Below are 27,287 nucleotides of genomic sequence, written 5' to 3' on the forward strand. Positions count from 1 at the left end.
AGTCAAAAGATGAAAATATCAATAAGATTCTAATAATTACTTGTGGAAATAAGTAGTTTTTACACATTTGGACTAGAAAAAAGATTAAACTGTTGGGATAATAAAACTCCTAAATTGAAGGCGATTGGTACCTCTAAATGTTTTTTTAAATTATTTATTTGTTTATTTATATAATTTAACTTGTTGCTGAAGTTTGTGAATTGTGTTTTCATACACTATGTAGATTTTTCCCTTCCTCCATAGCCTGAAGATATATCCAATATATCAGTGTCTTCTGAATTTGGAATAACCCTTCAGAAATGTGGCATGGTAAGTTTTCTTACATTTCTCTTGTTGGTAGGAAGTTTGTGCCCAAATGACTTTTAAAAAGTGGGAACCTGATTGTGGCCATGTTGAGTTTTTGGGAGTATGTGCATTTTGATGTTGCAATGGTCCCACTCTCTGAGAGGCACTGTTTTGCAATGTTGATTCAAAACAGAAGTCAGTGAAATCTCTCAGGCTTCAGGGCATATTGGATTGTGGTTGAAGTAAAAACCTGTCAATTTCTAAAACTGCAAATGGGCAAATACCAATGAACTCCCAAGTAATCAGTCAAGGGGCTGGGTAGAGATAGACAAATTTTGCAAGATAAGATAAACCTTCTGAGATACTCCCCTGCCCAGCCATGGGTGCCCTACCTGGGTCAAGTGTGGACTTCTTTTGAAGGATGAAGCACTGACCCCTGTGTTGCCCATTGTGTGTTTGGGCATCCTAACACACAATCAAAGCAAATCTATTGTGTCATGGAATATTCAGGGACTCACCTGCAGTACAGTATTTAATGGAAAAAGGTTTCACTTGTGTAAATGCTTTTAAGGAGCAAATATAAGGAATTTTTTTTTAACTTCCCATTTTATTTTTACTAGACTGTTATTTTTCGTTTCTTTTTTTCCCCTTTTTTATTTTCCCTTTCTTTGCACTTTATGAATTTTTATAATTACAGTCAGTTCAACTTAGCTGTCTCCTGGAGAGAGAGAGAACACATCCAACTTTAGGACCAATCTGAATTCAGCCACTGAAATGCTGCCTATGTGGACAGAGGATTCAGTAACCAGTATAGAAGAGGTGACATTATAACCTTCACCAGATCATCTGTGTAGAGAAGAATGAATATGCATCACATCTCATGGTGCTAATTACCTCTAATGCTGTTATTGAAATGGCAGCATATCAGGATTAATGAGGCTCAATAGTAAGCATTTCAGACATAAAAGTAGTAACAGAATCTTCTGCTTTCCTATCTGTGGATACCCAGTTTTTATACCAAAGCCTCTCAGGAATAGGCTTTGAAACAGTCCCATGTTGTTTTTTCTGCTGTTTACAACACAGCCTCACACAGGCTCATTAAAAGCTGCAAAATAATTGCTGTAGGAGATTAAAAGTAACCTGTTGTAGATGCTGTCTTTATCAGAAAATACTTTTGTAGTGCTATTAGTTGTAAATTACTGAAAACTATAAAATTATATGTGATTGCCTTCCACCTGCAAATACAATTCACATTTACTTTTCCTTGGCTTACATTGTCTTCTGCTTCAATGCTATTTTGAGTGAACAAATGCTTTCATGCTAAGAGACAGACTGGCCATATGGTGCTCTTTAGCTGTTTTAAATCGAAAAAAGTGAATTTTGCACATTTTTCTCCTTCTGCAAGGAGTTGCTCCTCAGAGCATGGAGGTATCTTATGTTTGCTTCTTGGAATCAGGATCTTAATGGAGAAATAGCCTTACTGAAACTGAGGTGTTTAAATTTTACCAGTGCTTCCAGCACCCACTGTCTTCCTTCTTTTCAGAAATGTGTTTCTTCAGGAGCTTCATTCCATAGTATGATGTGAACTTTTCTGTAACAGTACTTCACAGTGACAAGAATCCTTAGCAGAGCTGAAATAAATCTTTCAATTTAATTGCTTGCGTTCTAACACTTTTACCTGTCTTATTTCTTAGTCTCCTGAGCATTCATGCATTGGAGAATATCAGTGATCCTCTAATCTTTTTTTCTCCTTTAATTCCTGCTCTAGTTGTTCTAACTTATTCCTAACAAGGATCCTCCATTCCTTTCAATTTTTGTGGCAGTTCCTTCCTCCTCTCTTTTCTCCTGTTGTGTCTTTCATGCCACTCTCCCAGGTACCTGAAGTGAGATGTCTTGCAGGGGTTAATGACACACATGGGGCACTTCAGCAGCAGAGAGAAAATAGAGGAGGTGCTTATGCATCATCAGTGGCTGCCACTGGGTTTGGTTCCTGTAGGTACTTGGCAGCCTAACCATCTGCCCCAAAAGCAAGAAAAAACATCTTCAGGCAAATTAGAGGAGCAATTTAAAGAAGGTAACCAGTGGTCACTGATCACAGGGGTAGCACTGTGTAGAGGAGTTCTTTCTACGAGTAGCAAACCATATCTGTTGCTTGATTCTCATCTGCTCATTTCAGGGGAAAAAAATACGAATTCTTTCAACCCCTTTGCAATTGAGCTGAAGTCTGATTGCCAGTCAAAAATAAGGAATTAAAAACATGGATTTAATATTAATGAGAAATGGGGTTTTGAGACTTTTTTCTTGTTTCATTTTGATTTTGCTTTTTAAAGCAGGTATCTAGCCTTTGTGATTGCACATGAAATTTTGGGTGGTATCTTGACTGCATCATGACAGTTCAGAAGCCAGGAGAGAGAAAATCTGACCAAAATATAACACATTTTTGATACTTGATGATTTTAACTCTCAGAAGCTGGGATATAACTCATGATATACAAGCATAAGATATTGGCAATGGTTTCCTCAGAAAGATAACTAAGCCTATTTTTATACATGCATTAATACATACATGCATTTTATACATGCATTAATACATACATTTTTATACATTGCTTGCAGCATCCAGTACAATAAATAGTTGGGAATTTTGTCCCTTAATTTCTAAAACTGTCATCTGGTTCTATGCTGAATTAGTATGAAATGCAGAGATCAGTGCACAATGAGACCATAGCTGCATATATTGAACCCTATGGATACCCTGAACTCTGGTGTGATTTTTGAAGTCTATCACAATTCATATTTTTAGAACTCATTTTCCGTGGGGACTGCTTTGTTATTTTTTATTTGCTGGTGTCCAGATACAGTGTAGACATTTCCTTAAAAGGAAGATCTAAAAAGAGAGAAGTTCGGTGTGAATCATAATTCTGTCAGTTAAAGGGCTATTCATTTAATGTCATTATTTAAACCTCATAAATCATCATGAATGTACTATAGATCACCATGTTGCTATAGATCCTATAAAGATTTATATAATTAATATATATAAATATATATTAAATATATATAATTTATATATTTAATCCTATAAAGATTAAACAATTCTGGTTTAATATGAGTTACAGAGGAAGGCAGTTTGGAAGGTGAGAGGTCAGTAAGCAACTCTGTGCTCAGAGTAATTTCATTTAGAGTGTATAATTGCTCAGTAAGACTTAAAGGCTTAATGGAATAGGTAAATAAAATCACATGAGTGCACGTTGCTAGAGATGGGTGATTAGTGTATGACCATCACTGCTAATTGGAAACAGAGCCATGGACTCCCAAGTTTGCTGGGAGCTCCATCTGCCCTCATGTGGGAAGGGCAAGTCGGGACAGCCAGCATGCTTTAGAGAATGGGGTTGCTGTGAAAGAAAGGAACCAAAACTGCATGGAGAGAATTACTTTGCAGTGAGGAAGCTTGCAAGAGAAGTATCCTTGTGGTACAAATTTAAGAATTTTCCAAACTCTGGTTATAAAGTTATGATCCGGTTTTTTGTTGTATGCAGTATCACTGGGATATTCAGAATTTGATTACACTTCTGGTCCTGTATGAGCTGAGTTTCCACCTTCTGGCTTTCTGCCACTGTCTCCAAGCAACAGTTTGACATACCAAAGAATAAAATTTCACTGGGAGTGTGAGATCAAACTGAGTGTACTTTCATTTGCAGATCACTCAGAATACCTTCAAAAAATAAGTTTGCACATATAAAGAAGTTTTATTTGTAATCAAGGCCATGAATTTTACTGTTAAGATGCACATACAGCCATCTTGTATCATTAATACTAAGTTTCTGATTTCAGGTGGATGTTGAACATGACCCTCAAACTGCATACATTACACTTGTGATTAATAACACAAACACATTGCTCTCAGCAAACATCACAGATCTTATCCTCATGGACAACATCACCGGTCTACATGTTCAAAAAAACCCTGGGAATAAGACCAGCAATGGCTTACAGATTTACAGGAAAAGTTTCTTGCAAGGTAACAAAATCTGCAGTAAAATACCCCTCATAACACATGTCAGAGTGCATCTGTTAAAATCACAGTATTTATTTATTTAATTAATTATAGTGGTGTAAATTATTTGATTATCAGTCAAAAAAAAAAGTCTGGGAAGGGTTTTAGCCTTCAGTTTGCAATTTTGTCAGTTCACTCTTAACTGTTTTGACTCTCACCTTTGGACTGCTTCTAGTCTTCCAGGCACAGAACTGAGCCTCCTTTACTTTGTAAAAGTTGCCATCAAAAATGAGAGTCTTTCTCAATTGTATTTGTTAATTTTGGGTATTTTTAAAAATTTTTGCAAAAGGCATTTTAATCATATTTTGAGGCATTTTTAGCCAAGTGTAGCAGCTCAGCTTGCTCAGGTATTGAGGTGCATTGGAATTGAAAAAGGCCATACAAACAGGGAAGGTGATTCACCAGAAATAAGGCAGCTCTTCTCAGTATGGGTTCTCTCCAAACTGAACAAATTATAAAGTCAAAGCAAGTAATAGAGAAATAATCCTCTTCAGTTGTGAAGTCAGTTTGTTCCTTTTCTAATTTGTAGCAGTTTAATCAGTGCACGTGCATTAAATTTTATCTTTCTTGATTTCTTCATCTTTTTTTTCCTAATCACAAGCATGTTGAAAATTAGCAGCTTGCTTTTGAGAGTCAAAACATTTCTCCAGGAGCTTCAGAAGTGTTCACTGATTCCTGTTTATGATGGAAGTATCTCTGGTTATGACAGTTTTATGGTGAAAGATTTCCATGTAGAAAAGGGAAATAAGTAGACCTGGGGCTGCTGTCTGAATGCAATTGGATAGCCAAACTCCATTTCTTTTAACAGCAATGTGAGCAGTGGTTGCAGGACTGGTCTTTTTGGAAATGTGAAGGAATTGCTGGCTTTCCACAGATATTTCCTGGAAACAATTATGCCTGAAAAAGAATAGAAAAATGACTTTTGTATCTGATCATAGTAAGCCAAGCTGGAGCTGCTATGTAATTTATTTATAATTACTGAATCTGCAGTTGAAGCCAGCTTTTCTAGACAAATCAATATGAAAAATACTGAAGTGGAAAAAAATCCAGCCGACTGGATTTCTGCATATTTTGAAGTTTGGTCATTACTATATTAATCCTGAAGTCAGCCAATACCTTGCCATGGGGGCTGGACTGAAAGGATCTATCTACACTGGCCTATGTATTATCATGCTCAATGTTGGCCATAATAATTTTTCTATACATAAGTGCATTGTGAATGAAAATTCACCTGAATTCTGTGAGATTTCTCTTTGGTGTCAACAGGGGGAGAATCAACAAGTTAGTGGTTAAAATGTAGGCAGTCCACTTTATAACAAAAATATTTTAAAATAATCTCATGTGATTTTTGGTATCAAAAAATTGTGCTTTGGGGTAGGTCAGGGCATCATTTAATGGAGTTTCCAGATCCTGGGCTGAATTTGCTTGAATTCTTAGAGGCAGCAGATAAGAAAGATATTGCTGAGCTCAGGTGGCCATGAACTGTCTACTCTGGATGTGTGACATCTGCTGTGTCAGGAAGGAAAAGCTCCAGTGCTGTCCTAAGGGTTTCTTTTGTCCCAAGGGTTTCTGATTCCCCAGGGATCTTTGAGAAATTTTCATGGAAGAAAGCAAATCTCTCCATATCCCTGTTTTAATAGGTGGAGAACACTTTGCAATCAACTACTCTGCACTTCTTGATGCTGAAGAAATGTGGCATGGCAGGGTCTTGACACTGCCTGCGAAGCTAACTTTCAGGAGTTCAGCACAGGTATTTTATTCACAATTTTATTCTGCTCTTCACAAGTTTCACAAGTTCACACAAAAACACCAGTCTCCAGGGTGGTTTCTGCCTGCCTAAACAATGAGGCCATCATGTAATGAAATGAAACTCTTCAGCTCTCTGATTGTTTACCATGAATTTATAAATAAATTAATTATTCTTCATAGCTTAAGAAATCCTAGACATCCTTTAGTATTTTTGTGTGTTGTCTTGTAGCGTTTCTTTATACTTTTCATATTTCTCTCCTGTTTATTGATCTGCCCCAGAAATAAATATCCCACATACTTACATGTGTATTCCTGAAGTCTCAGAGAGATGGAAAGTTAAAATAAAATAATTTATTTTAACTGAAAAACAATTTGCAGCAAAGGAAAAGCCTCATTGCTCATAAGAAAGACACCTTTTAGTGTAAGAGTTTTCTTTGTCTGAAAGATTTTTGGGAGAAGCTGAGGAATCTCGATCCTTGCTGATTTTGAGAACTCTGTTGCATCAGGCCCTGAAGCAACTGGTTCTAATGCTGGAATCGGCCTGGCTTTGAGTAAGAGACAGGACAAGTGGTATCTGCCAAAGTAAAATTTTTCAATCCTTAAATATGACTTGATGTTTTTTCTGTGGTTTCCATAATTACATGTAATTATAGCCTGCAGATGTGTTTTCATTTTGATTGCCTTTCTCCTTGGCTTTGGAGGAAAAGGTGTTTCATGTGTATGGGAGTGGTACTAGAGTGGTGGAGAGGAAAACTTTAAAAAACAGGGCATGGTAAAAATAGAGATTTATGTACTGACTGTGGCTTCTGTTCTGTGCATTCTCAGTCAACCCAGATTTTATAGGCAAAGAAAAATGTAATACTTTGTGCATTGGGATATGGGGAGTAAATCCCACAGGGCAGCTCCTTCCATGTCTTTTAGTGTTACCCTGAAGTACACTGCGTTTTTCTATCAGATTTATTTCAGCTTTAAGCTTAATGAGAAGTACAGCTAATCTTCTAAGAAGAGGCTTTTCTAGAGACTAGGCTTTTTGCCAGTGGACTCTGCTTTTTTTTTAATACAGGTAATTTTTTATATCTCTCTCAGAATAAAACACATCTGGTATCATTGACAGCATCACTTACCATAACAGAAGAAGAAAGGACCAAGGTAAATTCTGTGTTTTGCTACTACATTGACTCTCCTGCTTATATTCTGGACAATCTAAAATAAATCTTAGGAGCTAAGGATGCACTTGTGTACTTGTGTCTCATCACAGCTATTGGCTTGTAATCATACGCAGGTTCTGCCTTCTCAGATTTTAAGAGGAAGAAAGCAGCATAAGGGGTCTTCTTTTGTCTTAAACCTCAATATTTAGTATGGAAAATCTAAAACTGCCATTATGCTCCTTGCCACATTCTTTCATTTGAAGAAACTGTGATGAGCATTATGCTCACCTGCTGCTGTGCCTAACCACCACGAGAAAGCTTTCTGTTTTTCCAAAAGGGTAAAAGTATCCTCCAGCCGTTGAGGAAAGGTTTCTGCATGATGCTGATACTCAAGCCTGATAAATGAAACTGCAGAAAGAGTGGCATAGTTTATGCTTCCTTTCATTTTTTAACTAGTCATTCTTCCAATATGACTTTCTGTTCTTGGCTTCTGAAGTAATTCTGAAATGTAGTTTAACAGGCCAAATAAACCTTCAAAATTACATTGATTGCAGCACTATTATTCTTTTAGATAGTTCTTTTATTAAAAAACTCTTTACTTCATCCATCAGTTTCATTGCTAGAGTAATCCCTTCCCCAAACTTGTTTCTCTCCCCCAGCCTCTCATTAATTTGACAGGCTACTGTTGCAAGGAGTTGTTTTTAAAGAAGCTGTTGCTTGGTCGGCAAGAGTACTGGGATTATTTGTCTTCAGGCAGAAGCAAACAGTTTGTTTCACCACAGAGCATTTTTGCCATGGCTGTGCATGGGGATAGGGCTTGCCTGAATAGGTCTTGAGGACTAGACCACTCATTCCTTCCATGTACCTGTCCCATGAGTTTTTCTCTGTCTTTAGAATAGTAATCTGTTTGGAGATCGGGCACAGGGGCCTCTTGTTCCAGTATTCTCTTCTGCTGGGATCTCTGCCTTCTCAGCTTTTATTATTATAATAGATAACATGTCCGGACTTGGCTTTCTTGTAATTGAAGATCAAGTGCCCATTCTGTTAAAATGAAAGCTACAATTAAACATTATATGAACTAAAACTATACAGAAGCTAGAGAATTTGTAGTCCCTGATAAAGATCCCTGGATAATTAAAAGGATGGGACATTTGTATAGCTAAGAATTACAAATGGACTTGCCATAAATCTATTTTTCGGACACTCTTAGAGGTGTAAACCATGAAGTAGCTGCCTGGGTTAGAAAAATAACCTCATGAATGTTTTTTGTAAAATTTGGTGTGATTTGATTTGCAGCAGTTGCTGATGTCTTAAGCCAGAACTGTAAATTGGTCTCAACTGACCATGAAAATTTCTGCAATCTATTATTATACATAAAACCTTTTTACTGTGCTTATTATTTTTTCCAATTTGAACTTGAAGGTTGATAGTTAGACCTCAACTTGATACTTAGACCTCAAAAAGTTCTTGTGAACTGTTCCGTAGGTAGGTAATATTAGCTCAGCTGCATTTGAACTTAGTAAATGAACAGGCTTTGTAACTAAAATGTGTGGTGAAGATGTGTGGGAAATATCATAAATTTTTCAAAAATAAAGCTTAGAAATTATTTAACACATCATGTTTCGCATGCATAATATTTGCCGTGGCCAAGCATAAGGTGTTTTGGAATGAAACTACTTTGTGCAAGGAAATTAGTATTAGCTGGAGAAGGTGTGATACATTTTATTTCATAAATGTTCTCCATCTCAGATTTATTTATTAAAAATAATTATTTAAGCCTGTTCATGGATATGTTAAAGCCAACGACATATGTGACTAAGTGGACAGTATTTGGGAATGACAAGTGAAGAATTAATTATGTAGTCATGACAGTGTCATGCTACATTGGTCCCATCAGCTTTCACATGATTTGTTTGAGCACTTAGATACTATGCTGTTCTTTAAAGTTTTACAAACCCTTTCTCTTCTGTGCCACTGGATGACAGTGCTTGCTTGGAACAAGGTAAATTTGTGGGTTATGAAAAAAATACGATATTGCTCATCTGAGTATCTGTGCCAGATGTCATCCCACAGTGCTTCAGGGCCTGTCAGTATTTTGTGCCTCTGCCCTTGGCTGGCGGAGTTTGGTGCTGAATGGGACACTGCTGAAAAGGGAGGTTGTCCATCTAAGCCTGTTGAATGGGAGAGATGATAATAATTCCTTTACACTGATCTTTATGAGGCTTGCTTCCCTTGGCATCATGCAAAGCAGTGGGGGCGTATCAGCTCTTGAAAGAGGCTTGGGCCTGTAATGCCTCTTCCCACTGCTGGGATGGCTTTAGAGGTTGGCTTCAGGAATGGCTTTTGAGGCCTGCTGATGTTTCTGTGGTTTGAAGGTCATTCTGTAGGGCCAACACTGGTTGAGAGCCCTGACTTGAGCCAGGGCTCTGGCACCTCCCCTGCACCATCTGCTGTGGTTCTTTCAGATGGCATTAAGCACCTGCTGTGTTCTGCTTGGACTGACAGCTCCCCCAAAGACATAGACTGTCCTTCCAAAGCCCATTTTCTTTAAGTATAACAGGACAGACAAAACTGCCTTCCCTCATGCAGACTGACTGTCCCACCATGGGTCTCACCTGTTACTTAGAAAGCACAGGGTCATTCCATAGCCAGTGCTTTTTCTTCACCAAGAGAAAAGCAGCTTCTTAAGCAGCTTCTTTCCATCTTCACTGAATCCATAGCTTCACCAGATCCTTGCTTTCCCCAGAAGCCTAGAGAGATCCTTAAATTTCACAGAACGCATGAAAATAAGACAAATGCAAGTGGGTTCAGACAAAATGATGAAGTGGTTTCAAAACAGCTTTTTTTTCCCTAAGTATTATCTGTGGCATCTCCTGTTCCCTGAAAGTGGAGGGATCTCAGTCAGAGTCCTGATGTGACAGAGGTGTGAAATTGCAATAAATTATTTTCAAATTGTAGGCCATGTTTGAATATCATTTCCTATGCAGAATTACCATTGACTCTGTGGAATGCTGTCAGGTTTCTGTTCCAAGAAAAAACCAAACCCAGCTTGCAAACAGTATGTTAATTATTTACAGTTCTAGCCCCAGCAGAATGATCCGTGGTGAAATATTATACTAATAGCAGTGCTATGTTTTTCATTGAAAGATCTCATAGAACTAAACAAACACTGAATTAACTTTTGCTACATAGAGCATGAAGTAAAAATTAATTTTTAATGCAATTCAGTTTAAAGATTAAGTTAAGAGCTAAATTGAAAGGTCTGAAAAGTTGTTTGTGGCTCATGGTCCTGCCAGCCTTTTCTGACTCAGGAGAAGCTGCAAGGTTGCACCCAGATTGGGTGGGTGTCAGTTGCATTTTTATTCTGAATTCATATTAGTACTTTCTCCCTATGGTTTTTACTCAGTTTCATTGAATCAAGAAATGGCCATTAATTAAAGTAGCCAACATCTGACTGACTTTCCAGAGCCTATGAGCAAAATCAAATGCCAGAAATTTCAATGAGAGTTCTTAGGAGAGTGGCAGCTTTGGAAAATAGGCTATTAAGTACAGGGCACCCAAAAGTCAAAGCAAAAAAATTTAGTCTGTGTGGTTCCCTTGCTTGGATTACACAGGAATTTGGACAGGGTGAACATATCAAACTGTGCTGGCTTGGAAACCTATAGAAAATACAGACTTGTTTGAAAATATTCATCAAAATGTAGTAATAACATAGAGCTGACAAATCCTGAAGTTGTGTGAAGCCATTTAAAAATAATTTACAGTTTGCTTACAGTTACAGTTTCAATTACAGTTTCAATTACAGTTATGAACTGACCTTTTTACATATTAAAAATAACATTTTAATTAAATGATCTTTTAATTTCAGATTTTATACAGCCATGCCATCAGTGCTTCAGCATTCTTCATTGCTTTTTTCGTTTCCCTTGTGTTGACATGTGCTGTCTTTTTCATCATTTACCGGACCCAAATATTAAAATGGAGTTTCTGTAGTAAAAACCAGGTGAGTTGTACTGTCTGCCAGGGTCAGTTATTTAATTTTTTTCACTGATCATATGTGATGATATAACTTGCTAAGATTGTCTGAAGAGTTTTTGAAGATGAATATTCCACCAAGTGATTTGGCTCACAGATAATGTAATCTCTCCATCCTCTAAATTTAAATGCAGTCAGGTTTCGAGGTGAGTATAAGAATGATACCCTGAGCAAAAAGTCTGCTGTCAGTACCTGGATGTTGGCTCTAGATCAGAGGGGGATTACCCTTTGCCTGTTCATGTCTTCCCATATTCCTCTCTTCCTCCCCTCCATCCCTTAGAATAAAAAGCAGAATGTTTCTGGGTTATTTTGAACACAGAAACTTTGGTGCAAATTTTTTTTCTGATTATCAGGAATAGCGATTTGAGTTTTGGTCTTAGTTTCTTCAATGTGCAATAATATCTTCAGTGATTAAGCAAAACAGATGGGATTGAGGGTGAAGTATTTTCATTGTTCTGTGCCATTTTTAAGTATTTCAGTATATATTGCACCAGAGAAAGAAAATACAGAATCTGATATATAGTAATCAAGTTGGTGTAATTCCAGCCATTCCTACTATTATTTTTGTATTTATGTAAAGTCTAACAACTTCATTGGGAGGGAGCTAGTGACCTTTGTGAGAATATTACAGTGATTGGAGCAGTCTTAAGAGAGGTTTGCTGAGAGCTTTGAACCCCTTGTCTGCCAAAAAGGTGGTGGATCTCTCATCCCTCTGGACTGACCAGAGTAGCTCACAAATCACTTACAGCCTTTCTGCTGTTGAAAATTACACCATCAGTAACTTTTATTTATTTTAGGTCTGAAAAATAAATATCTTTCAATGAAAAGGATGTGACTTGTTTCCTTTTACAAAAGAATTAGTGATAATGAATTAGTAATAAAGGTCCAGCTTGGTCTAGCATCAGATATTTATAGTGGGGTTTTTACACAATATTATTAGCCCTCAGTCTGAAGTCTCTGTGAACTGGGTCACTTCCATCATGGATAGGATTCATTTTTCCATGTTGTTCACCTAATAATACTGTAATATTGCCGTATGTAATTTGTATACCATGGCAATTTTTTAAAAAATTACCTAGAAAGTTTGAAGTGGAAGACAACTTCCTAGATGACTTCCACAAGTGTTCTGTGTTCTTCATTTCTTAATCTGTATTCCAGATCAGTTATATCTTAAAAAATATCAGTCTGAAATAAAATTAGTATATTTGATTTCAGATGCATTTCTGAATTGCACAACCTCTTTCTACTCTTTCCAGCTTTACAGGTTGATTGTAGAAGTAGAAACCTTCTCACCCAGAGTTAAACTAAAATAAAATTAGATCAGACACTCATTATTCCTTTTTTGTATAATCTAAAGTTTGCTACTTTTTCTCCCTTTTTTTCTTTTTTTAGGAGATACAGCCTGATTTAAGCCAAAATCACAAACTGGAGCATTCTCAATTTAATTCAGGTGATCTCTTTAGTGAAGATATAATTATGAATGACCAAATCATTGATATTCTGTCCTTTGAAGAACCTGGGGACATGCATCAGGCTTTAGAAGAGTAAGAATTCACTGCTATTACATCACATTTATTATTTTTATCATCAGCCAAACCTTTGAATATGTTTTGAGTATCTCCTCTTTATTGTTTTTTTTTAAATAGTGTTTGTTTACACATATTACTGAACTACCTTAGGTTTTTGAACTGTTTTAGACAATCATCTATGGGAAGGGAAAGCCATCATATTTCATATTGATTCACTTGTAGAAGTCACAACACCATCTAGGCCTTAGACATGCAAGTTTCCAATCCAAATAAACACTCTGCTTTGTCTCCCTGTGGTTCACTATGTGAAAGGAAACTTTTTGGTGTGCAAGAAAATGTTGAAACACAGTATTCTACTATTGCTTAACACATTCTGCTTTCAAAAGGGTGGCTTTTGTCCTAGAAAAGAGAGCCCCTGCTGAGTGCCAGTGAATTATTGTTCAGCAGTGTATTTTGAAAACAGCTGGATCAGAGTCTAAGGTGTGACAGTTTGTAATGCTGCCAGAAAGATACTGTGTACCTGTGATTGCTGGGACCCCTTGCTAGAGCATGGAAACACTCCTGGTACTGTTGAAAGGCTTTTTGACAGAAACATGCTACTGCTAAAGGTCATCTGTTCTTCAGCTGAATTTTATAAAAAGGTCTTATGTGAGGATGAGCAAATGTTTATGCAGTCATATCATTACCTCCTGGTAAGTGAGCTTAAAGGCAGTATTATGCAACTATAAAATCTGTAGAAACTGAAAAATTACAGGACCGTGGATGGAATTTTCTTTCTTGAAGGGTAACTAATAGCATTATTATTTTCTGCCTTTCCCTGATAATTGGGAATTTATCTCTATAAATTGCACATTGGTCCTTGCTTTTATAACTGTATAGCAACTCAGGTTTTGAGAAGGCTTATCCTGAAAATAATTTTGTGAATATTAAGAAGAACAGGATCAAAGATTTTTTTAAACTCACTTTAGCATTAATTTATTTCAGGGATAGTTAGTATCTAGCTAGGCTGAAAAAAATTTCTGGGCTATTTTCACATACATTATGGATTAGAAAGGTAAATATTCTTGCAGACCTTTCTAAAGGTTTATTTTTATAACAGGTTTATTTCTAAACCTATAAAACAGGATTCGTAGCCTTGTGTGAATATGTGTCCAGAGGCTGAAGTTTTTTAATGTTTTTATGAAGTTAGTGCATATGTCTCTTGCTTCCTTTTCCTTCCTCAGTTTCTGTTTTGTTTACCTCTAAAGAGGTAGAGTATTGCAGTGAATAAAGTAGATGCCCATTAGTCAGCACTCACTAACCTGCTTCACCTTCTAAGCTATCTTTTCCTTTTCCAGGGTGAGGATAGCAGGTAGACCACAAAGGTATCCAGAGTTGTAGTGGTTTCTGCTACGAAAGATGATTGAAGGGGTGATAGGTATTTTCAGACAACCAGCATCATCTAGCTTGTATGCTAGCTTGGTAATTCCTTCTGTGTGTTGGTGCAGGTATGTTTCATTTTTGTTTGTGTGACACACATACAAGCTTGCCTGCATAATTGATAGCATCCTTTTCATTGCACTCTCATTGTTGGAATCATTCTGATCTTTCAGATACAAATGAGAAAAATACTCTGAAAAGTAAGACCACATGTTGTTTTCTTCTTTGCAACATAAAGCTGTTCTGTCTTCTGAGATGTGACAGTGCCAAATTGTTTAGGAGCATGTGTTCAATATTTATGGACAGGGACAGCTTTGGAGTGTAGACAGTTTGCAGTGTCAGGAGGATTGGGTAGAGAGCAAAGCGTACTTTTAATGTTTCATAAGGAAGCTTCTTGGTTACTCATTTTGTGAATTTTGTCTTAATAAGACATATCCTTGATGTACATTATGCAGCAAAATAGCTTGGCTTTTATTCTCAGTAAGTTTCTTGCAGTGTGTATTACTGAAAATTGGCTTCTGGGCAGTGAGTACTAATGAGGGGAAGCTATATGATTTGGATATTTGACATGCATACTAGAAGATAATGTTCCAAAATGTTGTGGGTCTCTTTCTTTATGTCTGCAGGAGAATATGAAGAAAGCTGAGCAATTTGGGTTTGTGTCCAGTGTGATGGAGCTTGATCATTCTCATAGTCTCAAAAGATACAGATGTGTTAAAGTGAACTTGATTTCTTTAAATGGCTTTTCACTACTACACCTTTTCTTTTTAATCTTCATTTTTTAAGCTGTGCTTCCTTGAGTTTGTCAAAGCTTTAGCTGAATATGAACTTGCCTGCTGGTACACAATACATACTGCCAATTATTTTAGTAAATGAGTAAGTAATATGTGTATATTGCAGCTGATTTTTTCCTGTGGTAGAGGACATTGAGGCCAATGTACTAGAGAGCAGAATCAAACTGTCTCCAAAGAGCCTTCATAGAAAAAGAAAAACTATTTATCATGATCTTAGAAGTTCACTTTTTCTTTTAAAATGAAAATTTCTTGCTGTACATGCCAGTTTGATTTGCTATGGAGCAAATGTTCTTGTTTTTTTGAACCCTGAATTTAAATGGAAAGTAAGAATTACAGAATCATAGAATCTTAAGGGATTGGAAGTGACCTTAGAGATCCTCTAGTCCCAACCCTCCCACCATAAGCAAGGGCACCTCCCGCCAGACCAGGTTGCTCAAGGCCTTGTCCAGCCTGGCTTTGCACACTGCCAGGGATGAGGAATAAATGATCATGTTGTCATAGCACCTAGACTTGACTATTCCTACACAGAAAATGATGAGAAGTAGTTGCATAGTTAGTACAAAAAATTATGAGGAGCTAAACTTCTGGTTTTCATAACATGAAAAGAATGTGATTAAAAGTTTAGAATTTTTGAAGGGAGAGCATATTCAGTACTCTCTTTTTGTGAAATGTCTACAATGCAGGAATATAACTAAACAGTAATCACGTTGATAAAAGATGCAGTGAATGCTCACGGTATGAACTCCAAACCCTGCATTTGTGGTTCTGTGTTATGAGTGCTGCTAGAGACTTCACAAGTGTGTAAACTATACTTTTTTTTTTTTATCAGAGATCAGCTGTTTAGTATATGATAGGAGCCTATAAGACTGGGGAGCTGAATAAAACAAGTAATTTAAAATTGATAAATGCATATCTTTCTTCACCTTAAAAATGACAGTTTTCTTTGATGTTGGCTAACTATGCAGTGTTTAGAATTATAAGGGTCATTTCTGCTGTCTACCTGGAACAATTTATCTCATCCAAAAGAGAGTCTTCTTTTGAGAGTTGTGCTGTTCCTAATGCTTTATTCCATATAATTTTTAATGAAGATTGAAATGTTCTACCATTTCTGTCATCCAAATACTCACCCTGTGTGGATAGATCAGAAGAATCTGAGGAAATCATAGCAGAGTTGGAAGCTCCTCAGGCATTAATGCATAATGCATATAGCAATAATACTTATTTTGTTAGCATCCAGGCTGAAGTTGCTGTTTTCGAAATCAGTGGTGAAATGTGTGAATGTGTGAATGACTTCAGCAGAAGCAGAATTGGAATCTTTCATACAGTCTTTTTGCATAGTATCTTTTCTGAGCAGAAGAGTGAAATGACCATTTTCTGAACTGTGTTGCAGCAGCAGTATTATAGGTAGATGTATTTTTAAAATTCATTTTTTGAAGATCGCTGATTTGTCATATTTCTTATTTTCTGCAAGCAATGCAGAGGTTCTCAGTCTCTTAAATGCTGTATTTTAAAAATGTTTTCTAAACAGATAATTATAAGAATTGAAATACTCTCTTTATATTGCTGTGGAGAATTAAAGGAATTTGATAGGTGAAACTGCTGCCAGATCTGATGTTTAGACTTTCTATCAGGTGTTCATGAACTTTTGTTTTTCTGAAGAGCTTCTGGTCTCTTAGCTCAGTTTTTCATCTTTTTCCGTTTTTTATTTAATTATTATTTCTCGGCTGTATATCAGGAAGACTGCTGGTTTTGTCAGCAGTCTGACTTCTGGAAAGCTAAACTTAACCTATGACTCACCGATGTGAAAGCATCCTTAGATAGTGCTCATGTACCTTTCTTAGCAATTTCATTTGCTGGTCTGATGTTTGTATTCCCTGTAAGGCTGCTGCGTGAGCTGTGCTGAGTTCACGCTTGGCTGTGTAAGTGCCGCAGGACTGATGGATGAACTCCCCGAGTTCAGAGCTGGCTGCAGGCCAGTACAGCTGCTGGTGTATCACAGAATATCCTTCAGACCTGTGCTAACACAGCCTGGCAGCAGGCAGGGACCAGGGAAATACAGCACATCCCACTCTGGCACAGGAGTGCCAGAAGAATTTGGGTTTGGGCAGCCAGTAGCTGTGGGTGGGTGTTCAGACCTCATGCCATTGCCTCTGCTTCTACTTTAGTACAGTTTGAGTCTCCTGCAGAGGTTTGTGCCTTGTCGTGCTGCAGCTGTGTAAATCCCAGCCCTGAAGTGTTTACAGCCTCTGTTGAGACTGGACCTAGGAGAAGAGCCTGGAATGTAAAGGAAGGAAAAAAGGAGGGAAGTGTTGAAGGGAGGAGGGTATGGGGCTACACAGAGGGGTCACATTGACATTCTTTAAGGAACCACCAACAAAACACAGCAACAAACTAAACAGACAAAAAACCAAAAGACAGCCCAGTTTACTGATGCTGTATTACTAATAAATGGATAATTTGTGAAACAGCACATCAATAGCTTTCGAAGACCTCTAATGCCATTATGCTCAAATTGGCTTTCTTTATTTACTGTGACTAAAGCCAGCACTGCAGGAACAGTTTTCTTTGTGATTCTTCTTGTCGTTCTCCATCTGCACTCCTCTGAAGTGTGACAAGGCAACATGGACCATAATGTGTGGATGTTGTTCTCCCATTTCTTTCCTCACTGCAGCTGTCCCATCGTCACTGTGGGTACAGGACATGTGCTGCTTTGGCTGTAACAGTGGATGCCACTGGGCTGGGGTGCTTGTCTGTCTGTCCGTCCTTCCCTCTTTCCATTCTTCTCTCCATTCGGAATTGGTGCAACTGCTGTGCCTGGGGACTCTGAGTCACTGCTGAAGTGGAAACAGTGGAGACAAAGTGTCCACAAATGGATCTAAATTACTTAATTACATCTTTTCAGGAGCCTTGTGTATTTGAAGCAGTACTTTTACAAAAACATCTACAAGAGAGCTCCAGTCTCCTCTGGATACTGTTTTAATACATGTGCTACTAATTAGCTTCCACTGGCAGAGGAGAGATGAGCCTTCTGAGAATGACAGGCTTTTCTGTTTTGATGAGAAAATGTCATCGAAGGGGAATTTCTTTAATGCTTCTCTCCCTTTTAGAGTTCAGAAAGTTGTGTCACAGTAGTTTCTTATCTTTATAAATTCAGAATTAGTTTTAAAAATGTGTTTGAAAGCCATTAGTTATTTTTAGGGCTGTTAAATTCAGCAGCTATAAGTTCTCGTGTTCAAAAATTCTCTTTGTGGGCCTGTAATTTGAATAATGACTTAAAGACACAATTACTTGGTCATTAATGAGGGGTTTCAATTTTTTGTAGTGTGTTGTGTTTTGGTCTGTCTGTTTTTTGAATTAAGTATATTTGGTTTCCTGACCTCAGCTGCTTTCCTGTATTCTTTCATTAGGTCTGTGGAGGACATCAGTTGCTCAGGAACTCTTTCTGCTTCTCTGTGTTTGACATCTGGGATTCTCCCCTTCCAGATCTCTCTAACAGATTTTTAAAACCTCTTTCTCTTCAAGTGAGTGAAAAAGCTTTGCACTTGCTGTTTGAAGTTTTATTTTCTATATGTCTGTTCAGCTTTCCTTCCCCTACCCTTTTGTGTCCCCTGCCCTCTGTACTGTTCTCATCCTTTCTCTGCATGCTTTGTCCAGCAAAAGCTTTCAACTTTTTCATCAATAGGTTGCCATCAGCTAGCTGTACTTCATTAGCTTTCATGTTTCTATGATGCTGAATATGCTCAGGAAGTGAGGCAAGACCTTTTAAACATCAATTACTGTAACAAGCAGAGTGCAGAGCATTTAAAGCAAATTATTAAATGTGCCTTGACTTGAGGAGACAGAGTGTCAGGCTAGAATTTTTATTCCCTATGTGACATGAAACGTTTAATCTGGTTGATTGTAAACATTGTTCTTCTGAGGGACTTGAATGAAACCAAATTAAAGCATTCAGTATGTACAGGATTCCTGTTTTACTGACTGTTGGTGTGAAGCAGCATGCTAGAGGTGTCCTCAACCTCTCTGTTTTGAGTAAAGAGCTTGAAGCAAGGTTTCTGATATGTGTGATGAGCTTGTCTCATTTCTGCTGGCTGCTGTGTGAAGATCACGGACCAGAAGCAGAGCACATCAGATGGAGGGGAGCTTTCATGCTTTTACAGCCACAACCTTTCTTCAGCTGCTACTGCCAAAAGGTGATGGTGTGGGTGCTATCTTCAAAGATGTGACCTCGGAGAGCTATGGCTTGTGATTACTTTTCTCTCTGCTGTTATCCTTGCTTTGGTGGAACAGTTCGTAAACTTCTCTTCCATTGCCTTCTTCACCAATGTGCTGTCAGGAAAATGAAGAGTGTGAGTTGCAGGTTAAATACACCTGAGATCCCAGGGGCCTCATTATTCACTTGCTGACACAGCAGCATCAGGTGATTTTTACCATTGCTCCTCCTGCATTTTTCATCATGTGGAGTTACTGGGGTACTGTGGTTCTCCTTGAGGGTGAAAAGGAGCATGGGAATCTTGCTGAAAATGGAATCAGGTTGAGTCTGTAGTGACTTGCAGCAAACAGGAAGAAGTGCTGTGGGAAGACTGAGGGAAAGATAACAGGAAATGTTCTGATGGTGTTTCATTTTGGTTTTCATTCTTGGGATCAATGATGAAGAAGAGTGGAAAAGTAACAGGGAGGTGGGTGAGGAATAGCTTTAATCTTCTTTGAGGCATGCTTTAAAAAAATCTTGTATTGGTGATAAGGAATAAATTATGTGTTATGAGCTATGTAACAATGTGGTAGAGTTTTGAAATGTTACTTTCCAAGGACAGGGATGAGGAATTCAGTCTTTCACATCTCAGTAAGAAAGGGTTAGTAGGTGCTGGGGCAACCATCTATCATTGCATGCTTGAAGAACATAAAAATAATGACTAAGGAACTTGTTGTTACAGCAAAGAAAGAAAGTTGAAAGTTGTAACTAATAAAATTCTGAGGATGAGGCATTCTTTGGAGAAATTACCTAGTGGAACAATTGATTAAAATGTTTAGTTGTTTGTTAGGGGATGCTTGAAAGCCAGGATGTTTCTCAGAGAATACAGATATGCTTCAATTAAATTAGAGCTGCTGAACTTAGAGCAGGAAGTAAAAAAGAAAAATAAATCTGGTGGCTTGGATTTTACACAGGCTAGTAATGAATTTGTGAATCTATGAAGGAAAGCCTCCTACCACTGCCTCACAGTCATTAGAGAAATATTATAGCAAAAAGCTCCCCTTCTCTGATTCCTTGTTTTTGTTTAAGTGCATTTATACAACTCTTTTTTTCAAGTTGTCAAAAACAGCTTGATAATGGCTGGCTGTGTCAGCAAAAGTCCTGGGACTGTAAGCAAAATGACTTAAGAGAAAATATACATCCTGATACCTTGATCCTCCATCACTTGCCCTCTTTCCTGGAGCAAGAAGGACTCTGCCCAGGAATCAGTGCCCTGAGGTACTTTACCATGAATGTAGGTGAAATGTTACCCAAGAAAGCTGTGTACCTCCAGCTGCAGTGTCCATCTGTAGACAGGACAGAGAAGCTGGATGCTTGTGTTGCCTTGGGGATATTATAGCAAGTATTAGCTCTTAGAGGATCTTCAGATTACTGTGAGAAATGTTTCAGGTTCACGATACTTCAATTGCAGGAATTTCTGTTCTTGTATATGAGGGGGTAAAATGGAGGAGGTTTAGCAGCTGCAGCCAACCAGCCAGCCCTGCAGCAGATTGCCATGATGAGGACAGCCATCACCAGGGTGTTTCTGTGATGTCAAGAAATTGTAACAGAAAATCAGTCTGTGGTAGATGATTACATTTCAAAGCTAGTCTCCCAAATACTTAAAGTATTTGAGTCATTGTGAGGAAACAATTCCACCCCATCAATTTCAGGATGGGGAGAATACATCTCTTGTGCTGTCAGGGAGGCAGTGGTGATATGTCAGTGGTTTACTTTTAATTAAACTTTACTTGCTTTCATAAGGAAAGGAAAGTTGGACAAAGCAAAGTGTTTCTAGATTTGCATGTCTTCATTTATACGATTCTGAATGTAGTATCATTCCACTCTCTTGCAAGTCTTGCCAAGATCTTTGCTATGGATTTAAAATATATTCTGAGATTTTTCTGTAGAAAAATTAGACCAGTAATTTAGCATAAGCAAAAAAAAAAAAAAGGGTTTAAGCCCCTAAAAATATGTTTTTAGGTCACAAAGAAATTTATGTATACATGGTCCACACACAGAAGTACACAGTGTTGTGTATTCATGTAATTTGACATGCAGGAGCAAAATCCACTGAGTTTTCCAGTGTGGAATTGAGTTCAGGTATAGAATTTAGAGTAGTTACATTGTATATTAAATTAGAATAATTATAATTCCAATTTAACTCCACAGATAAATGAGAATGTATTTATATGCAACATGACATATTACATTTTCTAAAAGTCTTGTTTTTCTATATGGTTTTGATCTCTTTTCTAGAACTCTATTAATTTTCATGAGAGACAGATACCAGCTATTTTATTTGTATTAGCATAAAATTGAAACTCTTCCCTGCAGAGAAGGGAGTACACCAGCCAAGAATATGAAACAGTGATGTATCAATCTAGATGGGTCAGTGAGTTTAGAACTATTTTACAAAGTCAGTAAAATTTATAGTCTATTCAGGTGCCCATTTGATCTGCTTCCCAACAGGGATAGCAGCTTGGGTTAATTTTTTTTTTGGGGGGGAGGCGGGAAGGGGGACAGGGTTCAGACATTTCTATTGGCTTTTGTCTGAGGGAATGTTTTGAGTATTAGTAAAGAAAAGAGTTTTCTTTTTCTGTCTGAATTGGAAATTGAAGTGTGGACATACTTCATTAAAGTTGCTGTAGTAGAAGTTGACTCACCCTGTTGTTTAATGAATGATTACTATCATGATTAATAAACTCATATACTGTCATATTTCTGCACATCTCTGACTGCCATTTCATTACCCATTATTGAATGAATCTAGATGCAGTCTAGAGATTGAATGCTCTAGGTACAAGGATCTTGTTTTCTGACAGAAATGTCCCATAATCTGCAATTTCTAACAGTCCTGATTACCTTTGCACAGTTTGGAGGTTGCCAGCCTGACACGGGCAGATGCCGATCTGGAGGCCAGTCGAACACAGATCTGTAAAGAAGTGATTGCTATGATGTTGAAGAACATGGTCTTAAATCACAGCCTCTTTCCTCATGTGGAGAAGAAAATAAGTTCAGTTTTCAAAAAGCAGTTTCTTGCAATGGAGGAAGAGATTCAAGAGGAGTATGAAAGGAAGATGGTGGCTTTAACAGCTGAGTGTAATCTGGAAACTAGAAAAACAATGGAGGCTCAATGCCAGAAAGCACGAGCTGCAAATGAAGAGGCTGAGGAATTAATGAAGAAAATTAATGAAAAGGTAGATCTGGTTTTAAACCAAGATGTTTTGCATCATATGTAGTTTTATGGAGATGTTTTCTCTTTTAGACTAGAATAGCTTAGTTATCCTCCTAGAAGAGTAAAGATCTACAATGAAATGTGTTCAAACATTCAGATGTCATAATCAGGGTAGTTATTCTTGTGTTTAATTCACCAGAAAATGATTTTTTCTGAAGAAAGTCTGTGACATCTGAAGACAAAGGGTTGTCATTGCTCTCTTTGTTTTGGGGATTTTGTATAATCGCTTATACTATTGCAAAGATGTGTACTTTTATTTACTGTGTTTTACTGCAGCACTTTCTGAGATTTCAGACACTGTGTGAAGTATTTTGCATATTCAGAGCAGAACAAATTCCCTGCATCATAAACCTTACAGTCTAGGTAAAAAGCTTCTAATATTTATGTTCTGTTTTTGAAGAAAATTAGAATATAAGCACAAGCAAAGGCTGATTTCCCTCTGAAATGAGTGAAGGCAAGCAGTGCCATGGTTTAGTTGAGGTGTCAGGGCATGGGTTGGACTCAAATGATCTTTAAGGTCTCTTCCAGCCTAGTCCTGCTGTGAATTCTGTGAACAATCCATATTTTAGACAGAGCAAGGAGGCAAGGAGTAGACTTCTCTTGGAAATAGCCTCTCTATAATAAATAAATAAATAAATAAATAAATAAATAAATAAATGAATGAAGTCAGAGTATGATTCTTTATAATGCTCCAGTCTTCCATGTCTTTTTTTGAGTATATTGGATGTTTACAATAAAACTGATTTCCCCCCACCCTTTATTATTATTTTTAACAACTTCCTGTAGCTTGGAAGGATTCTGGTAAGTTTTGAATATTTCATCTCTGTAAGCTTAAAACGCCAAAATGCCCAAAGTTGATGTTTCATGTTTTTAAAAAGGGTGACTTGGTGGGAACAAATAGTGCAGTTTGTTACTTACTAGTGGGGCTTTGCTTCTGGATCACAAGTGGTATTTGCATATCACATACCCATAATTGTTTAGGTCTTTTATGACAATTCATTCTTAAAGTTTTGACACAATAATTTTTTTTTGCAGATCATGACCCATTAAAGGTACGCCAGTATGTTGAGGCTCTCAGGAAGTACTTTGTTTTATCAGGCTGTTAAGTAGAGAAAATTGATGGCACAAGGCTAGTGAGCCAGTAGAATTTCATTGGTGTTTTCAGGTGGATTTTAAATTGTGACTGTGTAGCTTTCCATGCCTGTAGGATATGCCTATCCTGAACTAGCTCCTAGAGGTGCTAGATACGCAAGAGGTGGGAAGGGAGAGATACTTGGGGACACCTTCTTAAGGATGAGGTGAACTGTACCCTTTCTCCTTCAGGTGGATATAGAAGGAGCCTAGACCTCACAAAGTCCTGCCTTTGCAGAGAGAGACTAAAAACTCAGTGTGTGAACCCGCACTAAATATACTCTCAACAAAGTGGCTTTGCTTTGTAAGAAATGTATTGGTGTTGGGTCAGTCTGATTTGTACTGAAAATCCTGAATAGTAGGAGTCAAGCAAGCAATTAAGGCCAGTCCAGTACTGTCCTGATCCATTTACCATATCCTATCATTGCCGTTGCTGTTGCCTTTTCTGTCTGTAGAAGGACCCGGTTTTATATGTGCCACAGCCCGTGGTGCAGAAGGACATTCTGAGCGTGAGGGTTGGCTCACAGCCACTCTCCTGGGCAGCAGGTGTACTGACACCCGAGGGATGGCAGTGGAAAACAACTAGAGCAATAACCTCCTCCCCTTCTCAGCCAAGACATAGAATTTCTATTCCTTTTTGATTAATTATTTGCTGCCTGCAGTGTGTCTCTTGGGAAAGAGAAGTGAAGTGCGGAGGGCAGTTCTGCTCAAGATAATTGGTATGAAATTTAGACAACTGACATTGTGACTGTTAGGTAGCTCTGCTGGCATAAGAAGCATTCTTTGCTCGGTGGGACATGTATGTTTTGATTCTATAATGACTTTATGCCATCTGAGATTAAAACTATGAATATGTAAGTCTTACTAGAGAACTGAGAGGAAGTATTTCTGCCAAAAAAGCTTTTAAAGTAATTGCCGTTTAATTCTGCTCCATGGTTGTAAATGTAAATTTAAAACAATACTCTTGGATTAATTTGTAGAAACTGATGGTTAAAGCGGGTCACCAATAATAAAAAACTTCTCAAAATTTTTAGTAGAATGGGTTTATTTCTAATTTATGTTGTTTTTAAAATTATGCTTATTATTATATAACTGGTATGTGCTATATGAGTTTGAGTCTGTTTAATTTTAATAATGTTTCAGGATTCATGAAACCTAAAAAATTAATTTAATATATAGTCTTTGTGTTGAACTTCATGGCATTTTATATAATTTGTGTGATATAAGACTTATGAATTTTAAAAGGACTTTATTATGATTGGAAGTGATATCTGGATTAGAAACTGGCAACTATACAGCCCTGCCATCCAAACAGGTGAAAACTATGCAAAGTGTACACTGGTTCAATATTAGCCTTCACATAAACCTAAAATGACAGTAACTAAAATATTTATAAAATTTATATGAGCTAGTAGGACTGATACTTTAAAATATGTTGAATTCTGAAAATCACTTCTGATGCATTTATTTCTTTCTTTTCTCCAGCCGGCTATAGAATACAGAAGTCTTCTGGACAAACTTCACAGGCTGCAGCAGGACTGCCTGAAGAGGTTCCTTTTCATAAAGCAGGAGGAATATTTTGCAAAGGCTTATAGAGAGCTGGCTGTTACCCAAAGAAAAGAGCTGCATACCATCTTTTTTACGCAAATAACAAATGCCACTTCAAAGGGAGAACTGAAGGTGGAAGCAGCTAAAACATTGGTGGAAGGTTACTCTAAAGTACAGGTAATAGGATGATATCTCCATTCCTAACCTAAAGACAGAATACAAAATACAAACCTGCAGGAACTTTCAAGAATTGTTTCAGGATTAATGTTATCACTTTCATAACAAGCTTTCGTAGAAAGTATTTAAAAATTATAATGCATTCATTATGCACATCTAGACATCTACACAACTGTAATATTGAGATACATGCACATATTCAAAACCCCCTAGGCACCAAGTGCCCTTATATACTTCAAGAGATGTACTGAGCTCCCCAATCTAAATATGTAGATTATTGAAATTGTGGTGTGTCTGAAGTACTATGATTATGTACTTAGGTTGAGTATCTCCAGGTTATATTATCAATGGATACTGATGAAGAGTATGTTCAGGACTTAAGTTTTGCTTTCAGCTACATTTTAAACCTCTCGCAGTAGAGTAGCTTAAATTGTTTCCTCATGGTTTGCTTTTTTTTGTTTGGTTGTTTTTTACTCCATTTGTGTTGAAAGTTAGTGCTTTGGATTACAAAATTTCTGGGCATTTTTCTTCTGGCTGCTTCTTGAGGAAGAGTATGATTGTTGTGGTTCTGCAGGTTGAGGGGGAGGTTGAAAAGCAACATCTGGAAAGTAGTTGTCAGAGCATGTAAGGCCCACTCCTAAAACCTGATGCACAACCTTTAATACAGAAGCTACACAGGGGCCATTGCAAAGGGAGATGCAGCAAGCACTTTGTGCAGAAGATAGTTAAGCAGCCAGATCAAAGAGGTAGAGCAGGTGAAAAAAGGTTTGACTATGTTTTGGCTGCTCAGACATGGGTCATGTAACTAGCATGTAACTTGTCTTGGCTATTTATGCTAGCAGAATGTCTGCTACAGAGCACTGTGGGCCTAACTCCGGTCTCTGCCCAGACCCACCTGTAGGTATTTAATGCCTTCCTGTTTGCCACTGTTGGAAGGGGGAACTTCTAAGCCAGCCTGTGTGTAGTGGGCTTGGCTTTCCCCATGCTATACTCAACATAGGTGGAAGAGTTGGCTTTGAAGCAAACTTACAGACACCTTTGAAGATGTGACCCTTTATGTAATTGTACAGTACATTGTAAAGAACAGTTCTGCTAACACTGGTAGGGTTGCATGTGTATGTAATTGTGAATATCTGATCAAATGACCTGTTAACTCAGGGCACTTAGGAGATGCACTAGCTGTTCAGGAAAGTACACACAGTATTATCAGGCCAAAAGCTCTGAACATTTTTTTTTTGTTGGTTTGTTTTTTGTTGGTTTTTTTTTTTTTTTTTTTTTTTGTTGTTGTTGTTGAAATAATAATAATAATTTAATGTGATCATTAGAGTTAAGTTGATAGAAGCTTATTATTTTACACTTGTAGGAGTTTTTAAACTTTGCCCTGTTAACGAACAAATCCGCTCTGATACTCACGGTTGTTAGCTGAAATTAGCATTACATCTAATTAAATGTTCACATTTGTTCATATTCTTTCCTGTAGGGTGACATTGAAGAGCTAATGGATTTTTTGCAAGCTTTCAAGAAATATCATCTGAGTAAAAGATTTTCTTACAGAGAATATCTTATAAGTAAGATACAGTCAAGGGATTCTCATGTCTCTGCTCTTATAAATGCCGCAGCAGCCCAGATATCAAGTCTCATTAACAAGACAGAAAGGTAAAGAACTCAAATCTTTACTTGTCAGCCATTTGACTACATTATCTCACCGTCAACAGGCTCTTCAAAAGTCTTTTTTCTGTGTTACCTAGCGGGAGAGTTGCATAAAATGTTATCTTTTAGTTAATTCTAAGAAAATATTTTGTAACTGATTGACTTTGTTAGTTAAATTCCAGCGGGTTATAAGGTGAGGTTTTGTTGTCTGTGTCCACTTTGTACAGCACAGATGAATTGCTGGAAATATATGTAGTACCTGATTGTAATTCTGAGTTCAGTAGGAACCAGATTCATGT

General features: G+C 37.5%; 1 protein-coding gene across 1 annotated transcript in view; it reads left to right on the forward strand.

Annotated features, from left to right (window-relative positions):
- Window positions 1-27,287, forward strand: part of EVC2 (EvC ciliary complex subunit 2) — a gene marked incomplete at its 5' end in the record, with an annotated part of 60,230 nt that overhangs the window by 9,853 nt on the left and 23,090 nt on the right. Inside the window, 9 exon segments of the mRNA XM_084204319.1 lie at window positions 244-309; window positions 4,120-4,306; window positions 5,983-6,092; window positions 7,178-7,240; window positions 11,108-11,242; window positions 12,667-12,818; window positions 22,120-22,444; window positions 25,099-25,338; window positions 26,819-26,994. Coding sequence (XP_084060445.1) covers window positions 244-309; window positions 4,120-4,306; window positions 5,983-6,092; window positions 7,178-7,240; window positions 11,108-11,242; window positions 12,667-12,818; window positions 22,120-22,444; window positions 25,099-25,338; window positions 26,819-26,994 — 1,454 coding nt within the window.

Source organism: Fringilla coelebs, assembly GCF_963513975.1.
Source record: "Fringilla coelebs genome assembly, chromosome: 4".
NCBI lineage: Eukaryota > Metazoa > Chordata > Aves > Passeriformes > Fringillidae > Fringilla > Fringilla coelebs.